General features: G+C 38.0%; 1 protein-coding gene and 1 non-coding gene across 5 annotated transcripts in view; both read right to left on the bottom strand.

The window, feature by feature from the left end:
* Positions 1–12491, bottom strand: part of CKAP5 (cytoskeleton associated protein 5) — a 109784-nt gene that overhangs the window by 16094 nt on the left and 81199 nt on the right. For all 4 annotated transcript variants that reach the window (XM_049714372.1, XM_004264070.3, XM_049714370.1 and 1 more), the window contains exons 25-35: positions 11953–12147; positions 11440–11575; positions 10205–10293; positions 8061–8186; positions 5909–6058; positions 5402–5605; positions 5057–5192; positions 4438–4631; positions 3284–3456; positions 1937–2110; positions 1595–1715 (exon numbers count right to left, since the gene is read on the bottom strand). In XM_049714372.1, coding sequence (XP_049570329.1) covers positions 1595–1715; positions 1937–2110; positions 3284–3456; positions 4438–4631; positions 5057–5192; positions 5402–5605; positions 5909–6058; positions 8061–8186; positions 10205–10293; positions 11440–11575; positions 11953–12147 — 1698 coding nt within the window. The remainder of the gene's footprint in view (positions 1–1594; positions 1716–1936; positions 2111–3283; positions 3457–4437; positions 4632–5056; positions 5193–5401; positions 5606–5908; positions 6059–8060; positions 8187–10204; positions 10294–11439; positions 11576–11952; positions 12148–12491) is intronic.
* On the bottom strand, positions 4838–4948 carry LOC117199078 (small nucleolar RNA SNORD67). Its single transcript, XR_004480272.1, has one exon. It is a non-coding gene; the product is annotated as a small nucleolar RNA SNORD67 (small nucleolar RNA).

The raw sequence follows: 12491 nt of genomic DNA, 5'->3' as shown, positions 1-12491 counted from the left end.
GTTATAACTCATTACTATTATTATTTATTTTGATGTTCAAACTGTGCTCTCTTCCAACAGGGAGTCTGTTCTAGTTGGCCTGTGTGTCCTTCTGACATGTCCCTACAATTCTCTGAGCCTATCCTTGCTGTCTAGCACAACAAGATACTCCAGAATCATCCAGTACTTTCCCTGATTCAGCTCTGGAATCTGCCATTTCTTAAGGACCTGTTATTCCTTTTAGAGGAAAGTGGTATTTAGGAGACAAGATCTGGGGGTGCTCATTGCTGTTGGGGTGTTGCTGTTCTCAGGTCCTCTCAGTGAAAAGAGCTAGGGAATATATGCATATCATCTGTAACATACATTTATATACCACATATATACATACGCACATACATTTACACTGATATTTATTTCTACATCTGTGTATTGAAAACCATGAGTTCATACTGACACATCTAATTCCGGTCCAACACCAGAGTTTCTATTTTCTTGTCCTTCCATATTTGTATCACCCTTCTCTGACAGTAAGAAACTTGGCTCCCATTTTCCTTATTATATTTATTTATTTGACCAATCCCTTTGTTTGTAACCAATCTCCCACCTCTGCCACCAGCTGTTCCCCAGGCCCACATCTTCTGCTTTGGCTCTGACTCCCTTTTCTGAGCCAGCCGCATGCCACCCTGCTCCCCTCCAACACACATGGATGTCCTCCTCATGCCACACTGGCTCCCCCCACGGACATCTTCCTCTTTCTGCTTTGGCTCTGATTCCCGGCTGTGTGTCACCCCTCCTGAATGACAGCCTCCTCACAATGTTTGGGCTTGAAGACCCTAACATTGGGCCACTGCCCTAACATTGGGCCACTGTGGCTCTCTACTCCCACCCCCTTGCTACAAGGTAGGTGCCTACCTTGTTTTACCCTCCTCCTGGCTTTATGACTAGACTGTTAGGGAAGGGAAGCAGAGGAAGAAGAGAAACATTTTTTAAAAACATGTAGCTTCTTTTTCCTCAAAATTCTCTAATGGCTTCCCATCACACTTAAAAATCCAAAACCTCCCTCAGTGCTTTTAAAACGTCACATGATCTGGTCTCTATCCACCTCTCAAATCTCATGTACCATTCTCTCTTTTCACCACTAAGTTCCAGGCACATGGGCCTTTACTGTTTCCTGGACCACACCAAGGTCATTCCTACCCTAGAGTTTTTGCACTAGCTGACCTCTGCTTGAACCCTGACCACCAATCTAAGTAACTAGTACTTAGTTCCCTCTCTCCCATCACCCCATTTGAGTTATATTTACACAGCAGTTACTGATATTTTATTTGTTTGTCTCTGCCCACCAAAATCTAAGAAAGTTCCATGAGAGCTGGTTCCTACCAATTGCTGTTTTTCAGCCTCTGGTGAAAGAATGCAACTGTAAAAAGCAAGGCTCTATCACAGCTCTATCCTGTGAGGCAAGTGATGCCTGGCAGAGGTCCCTGTGCACTTTGTTCATCAGGGAGGTACTGAACACTGCCTGCCTCCCTTAATACTGTAACCAGTGTGTAACCATCACTATTACAGCCTCTATAGCCACCAGTGGAATGACTGTCATGGGTAATACCTCCATTACCTGTGTCAGAGCTTGGATGCTTGTGTTGATGTCACCACTGGCTACTTGGGAGATAATGAAATTGATTGTGGATGCTGTATTACTGTGCATATCATCAAAGTGCGGAGAAACAGCCCGGATCCTAGAGAGTGGAGCAAAGGAAAATATTCAATCTTTATTATAAGGTATCCCAATGAGTTGGAATTATGCAATTCCCCACTAGATCCAGGTTTTAGTAAAGAACTGCTATTAGTCAGAGAGTAATCTGTTCTAAAAAGTTCTAACTGCACAGAGAGCTCTTTTCAACATATACACTCTGAGGATCATGAACTGCTTATACTTAAATGAAATGGGTTAACTTACTTGGGTTCAGGAATAAGGACTGGTTCAAAAATGTCATCCAGTTTGTGCTGAACAAGTTCTGGCATTTCACATCGGACTGTACCATTGTCATTCTCAATCTCATCTAGATCCAGCTGGAATTCTCGGCGAACCATCTGGGCTGCCTCAGGATGCCCACTCATGCTTCGGGCTTGGCTAAGGGAAGCAAAAGGAGGCTCCTGAACTAAAAGAGACTTTTTAACCAAAGGGCAAGAGTAGCACTGCCAGCTGCCCCAAAGCTGCAAGACAGATGTTCAACTTCTGGTTTCAGCCCCCCTGAATGATTTAAGTCCTTGAGTCTAAGCAAGTGCCTTCAACGGGCAACAACACTGGTTCATGAATATCCTAAGAGAGAAGATTGACTTGTACTTACAGTACTGCCAAGTTGTAAGTATTCTCTCTAGTTCACTAAAGCCAACAAACCTTGTACGCTATTCCAGTTGGGGCAGTAAATAATAAAGAATATTTATATTGACTCAAAGCTCACTACTTCTGGGCAAAAATTCAAGAAATATCTAGACTGCCTGGCTCTTTTCTACCAATTTAACCAGTGTTTACGTTTTTCTAATTATAAGCATCATCCCATGCAGTGTTCAGTAAATTTTATACTTGAGGGACAGTCAATCACCTCTTTTTAGGAATATTCACTCTCAGGTCAGGCCAGCATTACATCCAAGCAATAGATATTCACAGTCTCCAAATTCAAATTGGTTAAAATTATACTCATGATATGATCCAAAATAGAGCTATCTTGCTTAGAAGGCAGTTTTTTGAGTCCCTAAGCCCATTCTGGGTTGCATGCACTTTACTCAGCCTTATCTGATGAATGGGAACCTGTGCACGACCAAACATAACACAAGGAAGAAGGTGAGCCCATATTTTAGCCATATGACATTGAGTTGACACTTCTGCTAGCCAGTGGACTTTCAGGGAAGGCTTGATTCATGGGATACTTGGACACCCTCTACCTGGTTATAAAGTCTACACCAATAGCCCTCCAGAGGGGATGAATCCAAGTCAGAAGTTAGAAAGATATAAGAGCCCTGCTAATGAGAAATTAGCAGGCAGTACTTACATCCTATAAGTGCGATACATAATTCTGTCCATGGAAAAGCAGTGAAAGAAGGCACAAGACTATTTAGAAGTGGTTTTGAGACAAAGACAATGAAGACTGAAGGATTTAACATTTGGTTACAAGACATTTACCCAGACACTGTGCCATGCATGATAATGGCTACAAGAACTCAAGATTATGTTACAGGATAAGCTCTAAGCACACAAGGCAAAGTCCACAGAGATGCTCTCAGACAACTATCTCCATCCACATACTTGAGTCTGGAGGACATGTCCTCAGCTGGTCCCTTGCGTAGCATGTTGGTATTGGAGCTTATGCTCTGTGTGCGCTGAGGTTTCTCTTCCACCTGTTTTACTGGTGCAGCAGAAGGCCTCTTTGCTGACCGCTTAATCCTCTCCTCAAGCATGCTCATATCCTTTTCAGAAAGCTGTCAAAAGAGACCAAATTTAATTTATTAGCACACCCCTCTACTAGAATATGAAGAGAATTAAAAACCTAAATGGAAGACCCAAGAATTAATATCCATTTTCATGTCGAAGCAAACAGAACCTCGTATGTAGGGTAAGTTTCCTTTCAAAACACTACATCATTTTAAAATCAACTACAGCTAAAACCTGACTTGCTATATAAGAGAACATATGAAAGAAGGAAAGGACAGAAAAGGAAAGGCTATGAATAACTACAAATAAAAAGGTCAAGAATTAAATGAAGCGTCCTCATTTTTTGGTATTACCACTAACTAGCTGTGTGACTATGGGCAAGAAGCTTCACTTTTGGTCATCTGTAAAATTCCCATCTGCTTTATTTCCTTCACTGGCCTTGTAGTGAGGATTTAATAAGATTAATACAAGTAAAAATATATAAGCACAGGGTAAATACACGTGCTACTAAGAGGTAACTGGAGTGAAGAACAGGTCCAGCCACAGTAGTGACTGGCTCAGAGGAAGTAAGGAGTCAAAAGCAGAACCTTCTGTGCTTGGAGAGTCTGGCTCATAGCTGCAGCTCAAGACCCTTTTGATCTGACAGGTACCAGAATCCACATTATATACAAGTGAGTACTTGTTCACTAGAAAATAAATGCACTAAAAATTACTGAGGAGATTGCCAGGCAGAATTTAAATCCCAGACTAGCTCAGATTTCTTGATTCAAAAATAGTTTTCATCTAAAGCAAATTGTTATGAGGAGAATGCTCAGAAAAGAAAATCTAATTTCCAGTAAAACACAGCCTGAATGTCCTACAGTAATCAGAGACACCCTCAAAGGTTTATATGGATTCTAGGACATATCGATAGGCTGAGTTTTAACAAAAAGTGGTAAAAACTTAGAGTTGAGATGGCATGAAACTTGACACCTAAGTGATCCTGCAATTCACAACATGCTGAAAATGTTCAGAGAAAAGTCACTCACAGTTCCAATCAGTTTGAACACCTGATCCCCGTGTACATTGTACACTGTAACGATGGTGTTGAGGGCAGCATTGCGCACAGCGTTGTCGCGGTCTCCTATGTGAATCGCTATCTCCTTTAAGGCTTTTCCTGGGGTTGGTTGGCAAACATTCATGCCATAGGACTCGACCAGACACCCTAGTTCTTCTAGGCACTCTGGGGAGAGAAAGGCTAGATTAAGGAGACTCAACAGAGATTTGGCATAGAGACCTATCTTTACTAGATACATTTTCCCTGGCATACATGAAGGTCTAAAATCTTATTCTGGCTCTGCCTTGAATTCTTCCTTGTTTACTGCCTTCTATAAAATACACAATGAAACAGTGGTGGTATAACAAGGGCTCCTAGAAGAAAGAGATGCCTGTGAGTCAGATGGCCCCTGTGCACTTGATTTTGTCACCAGGGTGGTACTGAGCGGTGCCTGTATCACCTGATACTGTGGCTCCACCAGTGTGCAACTCATCACTCTCACAGTCCAAATCAGAAGGTTAGAATCAAGAAATTTCCTGGTTCATCTATAAATTATTTCTTTTAGAGGTCACTGTTGCAGACCTAGGGCTCTATTTAAATTGTTGCTTTACCTGCTCTCTGCTTAGAGTTTTTGGATTTCGTTCCTTCCATGATGAAGGGGAACATCTTGCTGGCTGGGTAGACAAGGCACATCCGGTTCAGGATGGCACGGACATCTTTACGAATGACATCCTTTGGTTCTCCGACCTAGTCAACAAGGAAAATAATGATTAAGTGATGCATTCTCTGAGTAGCAAAGGTACCCCCTTGTGTGTCACTACATCTTGAAAGAATAAAATGAGCGGTGGAAGGTATCATCATCATACAATAAATGAAGAGGGGAGAGGGAATAAAAGTACAGGAACTGAAGTAGCTGGGAACTTGAGTAATCTTCCAAAGTGAGAACAACACATTACCTTGAGGATGAGATAGGGGATGAAGGAAGATGCTTCATTCTCAGTAAGATGATACTCCTCCTCACTGAGCAGGGTGAAGAGCAATTTTAAATATTCTAGGGCTTTCATTAGGACGCTTGTATTGGTGTCAAAAAACCGCAGGGTAAGCCACTTTAAGATAAGATCCAGGCAACCAATGACACCCTCTTTTTCACTCTCCAAGTGCTTGAAACAAAACAATACAAAACCCTCACAAATTAGACTATAAAAATTTAAGTTCTATTAGGCAAGTAACTCTCAAATTTTACTGCAGTGCAAAAAGAAAATGATAGATTTTTAAGCCTCCATTTAAGACCCCAAATTATAGACATATAGTCATTTATTCTATCAGATAATAAGAAAGCTCTAAAAACAGAGAACATGGTGTATTCCAGTTCCTTCTCAATTCATGCAAACTTCCGATGATTTCACAGGGCTCAGTATTTTCATGCCTGAGATTCATGCATATTTATTTTGTTGCAAACTTACATCAACCATGACAGCAAGGGCTTTGTTGTGATGCTGAAAGTCTGAGTGAAACATCTCATCTTGTAACCATTTAGCCACACAGCTAGACATCTGAGTTTTTAGTTGCTCAATGTATTCATCCCGCGGAGTAGTAAAATTCCACTTCAGCACCTGAAAAAAAAAACAGTGAAAAGGAGCTGTAAGGTGTTCAACTGAAATGTGGTAGAGAACTCTATTTAAAGCAGCTGCAGGAATCAGTTTAATAGGATATTTTTAAATTCACCAAGATTAATGTATAATTAAGTATGAATGCAAAATGTACTCTCAATCTGTCTGTCATACTTCTGGAAGCTTAACTCTGAAAATCTTCTAGGAATAGAATTTTCAGCAATTCTTACTAGAAAAATCAATGATCTATTATTGTACAACATGGTGGATACTGTTGGTACAATTTTAATAAAGGGCAAATTTGAAATATCTATCAAAATTTTAAATGTACATATTATTCTAGGAGTTTAATATAAATATACTTACATATGTGCACAAAACCTATGTTCAAAGATGCCTATGGCAGTATAGTTTATAAGAGTGAAAGATTATAAGTAACCTAAATGTTCAACATAGTGGGTTGAGGATAAAGAAAGGTACATACATATGATGCATCAATAAACAGAATGAACGCATACATGCGTTGCAGATATGGAATGATCTTTAAGATATATATTTCAAATACCATTAAAAGAAAAATGTAAGATTCAGAACAAAGAGTACGGCATGTTCCCATCTGTGTAAAACGAGGGCCATATATTTATATATATATGATTGTATAGGTATGGAATATTATTATTTCTGGAGTAATACACAAAATAACTGGTCATAACATCCTCCCTGTGTAGGGAGACTGGAGTGGGAGACATGCTTTTCATACTTTCTGTACTTTTTTTGTATTGTTTGAATTTTTAAAAATTCTAATGTATATATTTTGAAAAGTTTTAACTGATTAATAAAACCAAAACAACATCAAAAGCGAAATGATCAAACTAGCCATATATAGTTACAGCCACTATGGAGAACAGTATGGAGGTTCCTTAAAAAACTACACATAGATCTACCATACGACCCAGCAATCCCACTACTGGGCATATACCCTGAGAAAACCATAATTCAAAAAGAGTCATGTACCAAAATGTTCATTGCAGCTCTATTTACAATAGCCAGGACATGGAAGCAACCTAAGTGTCCATCGACAGATGAATGGATAAAGATGATGTGGCACATATATACAATGGAATATGGATAAAGAAGATGTGGCACATACATACAATGGAATATTACTCAGCCGTAAAAAGAAATGAAATTGAGTTATTTGTAGTGAGGGGGATGGACCTAGAGTCTGTCATCAGAGTGAAGTAAGTCAGAAAGAGAAAAACAAATACCACATGTTAACACATATATATGGAATCTAAGAAAAAAAGGTCATGAAGTACCTAGGGGTAAGACGGGAATAAAGACACAGACCTACTAGAGCATGGATTTAAGGATATGGGGAGGGGGAAGGGTAAGCTGTGACAAAGTGAGAGAGTGGCATGGACATATATACACTACCAAACGTAAAACAGATAGCTAGTGGGAAGCAGCTGCATAGCACAGGGAGATCAGCTAGGTGGTTTGTGACCACGTAGAGGGGTGGGATAGGGAGGGTGGGAGGGAGGGAGACGCAAGAGGGAAGAGATATGGGAACATATGTATATGTATAACTGATTCACTTTGTTATAAAGCAGAAATTAACACACCATTGTAAAGCAATTATACTCCAATAAAGATGTTAAAAAAGAAAAAAAAGGCGAAATGATCAAACTAGCCATATATAGTTACCAAGTCTATCTTTTAAGGTCAGGTACAAGAAAGAATAAAGGACTAGTATATTACATATGTGTAGTTGATAAAAAAAAAATCAATGACTACTTTCCAGTCTTTGATTCTAAAAACAAACAAAAAAACCCCCCAAAAATAGTCTTACAGAAACAAGATATAATTTATAAGCAAAAGATTCAGTTAATTATTAGATATTTCACAATGATATGAATTTCAGACAGAAAAATTATTCTTGATTACAAAACGAAACTAAAACAAACAAGCAAAAAACTCCTGAAGATTCTTATTTCTTCCTTACCTTTAATCCTTTCTCATCTTTCATTCGTTGCTCCTTTCCATTTGGAACAACAATAAAAATAGGACCAGATTTGTCTTCATCTTCCTTTAAGCTGGTTTTGCTTGGTACTTTCTTTCCTTGTGCAGTCTACAACCAAGGTACAGGGAATACTGATTAGCTTAGACTACTCCTTGGGAATTCGCTGTTACTGCCCAGCAAAAGGGCACTATATAAACCAGAGACACCTTTCTATATCATATTCCAAATGAAACAAACAAATGAACCATAGAATCTTGCATTTGATATGTTTGTGTACAGGTTTTCTAAAAATGTTTCTAATAGCACTCTTAAGTAACTGCTGGTTAGTCCTTGGGCTGGCATGTGATGTGGTTGGAAAAGCTGCTATTATATATCATTGGTCTGGGTTACTGGGTTACTATTTCTGATTCTTGGATAGTTCTTTTAAAATAATTATTGATATAACTGACATATAATGGATAGTTCTTTTCTTTCTTGGAATCTTCAACACTGTTTATAGCTTTCCATATTAATGACATTTTGAATGGTATGCACACATTTCACATAACTTGAGAAAACTTTTCTGTTTCTCTGTATATAAAATATATCTCTATAACATTACTGTAACTGGAGACCCTTTGAACCTGTTTCTAGAGAGAAATTTCCTAGAAACATTTTAAATACTTAAGTTACTAAAGTGGCTTTTAGGGACTTCCCTGGTGGTCCAGTGGTTAAGAATCCATCTTGCAATGCAGGGGACACCGGTTCAATCCCTGGTCAGAGAACTCAGATCCCACACGCTACGGGGCAACTAAGCCCGCGTGCCACAACTACAGAGCCCACGTGCTCTGGAGCCCGCGCACCACAACTGGAGAGAAGCCCGTGTGCTGCAACGAAAGATCCTGCGTGCCTCAACTAAGACCCGATGCAGCCAATAAATAAATAGATAGATTTTTTTTTAAGTGGCTTTTAAAAAGAATCCAAGATCTAGAATCTTTGTATCAGATGGAAAGAAATTGTGAACACATGGTATATATATTTAAGGTAAAATTTGAATTTAATTACTGGAATTATTATTATTATATTATAAATATAGCAAAAGTCTGCTATTTTTAGTAGGCCAGCATTTCTTTCTAGTTCAAACACTTAAGTCATTCAGTCAAAACAAATGTGAGATCATTTATGTGAAACTGCTTTGTAAACTGCAAAAGACTGAAAAGAAAGTTGCATTAAGAACAGAGTCAAAAATACTTCAAAGCACTTGTGATCAAAATACTGAAATTAAGCGCTTGTTAAATTTGGGAGGAGAGGGAGAAGGACAGGAAAAGAACAGCTTCACTGGATAGTTCAGAAGATAATTACTCATTTAAATTAACTCACTGAGTTGAAGGACCCAAGCATAGGGAGGGAAAATGAGTAACTAATATTTAGAAGAATGGCCACAGAGTGGCCCTTCTATAATGTGGATGTAATAATAAATGTACTGGATAATAAAACATTTCCTACTCTGCATACTTTCATCAGTTACATGCAGTTAATGAAATAGTTTTCTCTATTTATATTTACTATTAGATTTACTACTGATTGCACAGTTTTGCAATTTTCCTTTTGTAAGTATTAAACAGTCAATTCTTTGAATACAGTGACAAGCTCTGAATCTTGATATAGAAACTGATGACAATTTGCTATGATTCAAAAAATTAAATGAAAACACACCCAGGGGATATTTAAGGTTGAGCATTTGAACACATTTCTTTAAATTGTCCAACTCTGCATGGATGCTAAAAGGATTGGTGATGCATCAAATCCCATCGGTGTGGGGACAGAAGATATTTCCTTTTAGTCTAATCAGAACACCTAATATAATGACTTTCTGCCAAATGTAAAGGAAGTTGCCTACTACTGAAAATCTCCCTCAAAGTCCTGGATGACAGAAACCCTGGCAGTAGCTCTTGAGAATAGGAGTCTTTGTTTGAGGTAACATTAAAAGTGAGACACAGAAACTTGTATAAATAAATACTTTATAATTAGATAATATCAAGAGTAGTAATAATCTTTCATATGTAATATAATCTTTGCTAAAAGAATGACTCAGTGTATAAAACACTTAAAAGCAATTCTACATCTAAGTTGCAGAATTAACATACCTTTGCTTTAGAGGAAACTCCTAGAGCTTTGGCCTTTTTTGGATCAGGCTTGGGTTCTACAGTGCCAGAAACAGAATCTTCAACAGGTGCTTTGAGAAAAAAAAAAACATGTACTGTAAACATAAACTCTAACTAATATCACTGTATTCTGGGCAGGTTAAATATATAATGATGGTGAGAAAGCCAGTAGTTTTAAATACATCTATTAAAAAATTATTTTTATTTTATTTTTTTGAAAAGTTTTTTTTAAACAAATGTATCCATTTTTAAAGCACTTTCAGTTAGATTTTTTTCCTAATCTTTTTTCTCCCCGATTTCCTCATGAAATTAATTCAGAAAATCTGCATCTCCTTTATCAACATTTAAACTGCAGTTTAAAACCATTTTCTAAATAGCAGTTAAAAAACCTTTATGTTAGACTGATACTTCCTTAAGGGAACAGTCTATCACCTTTGATACTATAGTAAACTATATATACCATATAGCAAGATCCCAATAAATGTTATAACTGAATATATACTTTGATACCAACAATTTAACACATGTAAAATTTCTCACTTTATAGCAACAATAATTTCTACCCCACTAAACAGAATATTATTATTTTGTTTAAGCAATAAGTCTAGAAGAGCAGCGGTTACAGATCAGTGTTCTATTTGTACATTTTGGAATTTTAACATTAGGATGAAGAAATCAAGAATTTTCCCTTGAAGAAGTTTAGTAAATATTAGAATGGATCAGCAAACAGCCAAGTGTAGTGGAAGGGGAACTCATTTATGAATGAGTTAAGCAGAGGTCTCTGCTGGTTCAGCCACTGGCTGGCTGTTTGGCCTTGTGCAAGTCACTTAACCTTTGGTATTCCTTACCTGTTAATAAAGAGGGTTAAGCTAGATGGTCCCAATTCTCCTTCTAACTGTAATATCCAATAGCAGAAAATAGTTGTGGAAACCTTAAAAGTAAGATTGAGCACTTGCTTTCTGGAGTATTTCATTGTGATACTCCCAAACTCCTTTTTGGAGTTGGAAATCAAATTATTCATCCTTAAACCCTCAGCACAGTTCCTGGCATAAAACCAGGTAACTTGACAAATGTTTATGAAAGGAGGGTAAGGAGATGGAGGGAGGATTTGCGATCTAAGCCATGAGGAAATGTGATTAAAAAATGAAGGTTTCTATTTCTTTAAGAGTTCCCTTGACTATTTCCTTCCCCTTTAACCCTCTCAAAATAAGAGTTACCTGAGGCAGGCTGGAATTTGGCTGGAGCTGATCCTCCCACGGATTTGGAAGTTGCTTTAGCAGGTGCAGCGGGCTTGGCTGGCATGTTAGCTTTGGCTTTCTCTAACATGGCCAACACCTGATCTTTAGAAGTTGGCTAGGGAGACAATATAACAGAGGTGAGAGGTCACATAAATGATATACTCATGCTATGCTTACTAACAGATCTGCTGTCAAATCCTTGAGCTCCTAGTTTTGAAATACCAATGAAGTAAGGGAGGCAGCACATAGTGCAAGATAAGTAACACATTATGAAGTCACAGTAAATTAGCTGCCATTCTAGAAGGTCACAATTTTCATCCCTGCAAAGACAGCAGATTCTTTAGAAGTTCTACACTACTAAACATTTTATTTCTGCTCTCACTGGGATTTCAAGTTGAAACTCATAGGAGGTTAATATGATCTTTTGCCTATATAAATTCATGTTCAATATTTTTCTAAATGGCTTTTAACAGCAGCAACAAGTAGTAGTACTTTTAGTTTCCCAGTAGCCTTGGCCATTTTCTCATATCCTAAATGCATCATGAAGAATGGCAAGGCATCTTGGGCCTTCTTTCGCACATCTCCATTGCGATCCTCTAGGCAGGAGTAGAGGTGGGGAACACAAAGGATAAGGTCTGTGGGGGTGGAACGGAGAGTCGGTAGTTTCTCAGCCAGCCAGCCCAGAAGCTGCCAAAAGAAATAAAGACCAGTTACACACTGCACATAGAAAACTGTCATTATTTATGATCTTCAGCTTAATGATTTTATCAGTACCAAACACTGAATTAGTTCTCACACTACAACTTTCCAGTGTGAAATCAGTCATTTCCATTGTCCAATTAAATGATAAACATGCAATGAAGATAATCAGCTAAGATAAGGACACAGTTTTTTGGACCACGTTTGAGCATTAAGTTATAAAGCTTTAATAGTTCTTAATGCATCTTAAACTTTCACTTCTTTTTTAATTCTAAGAACTATTCAGCTAGAGAAGATGCAAAATATTTATTTGATTAGAAGATGACAAGTTC

The sequence above is a fragment of the Orcinus orca genome, chromosome 8 (genome assembly GCF_937001465.1).
Source record: "Orcinus orca chromosome 8, mOrcOrc1.1, whole genome shotgun sequence".
In the NCBI taxonomy this organism is placed as follows: Eukaryota; Metazoa; Chordata; class Mammalia; order Artiodactyla; family Delphinidae; genus Orcinus; species Orcinus orca.
Note: the sequence above shows the minus strand (reverse complement) of the source record. Positions and strands in the feature narration are given on the sequence as shown.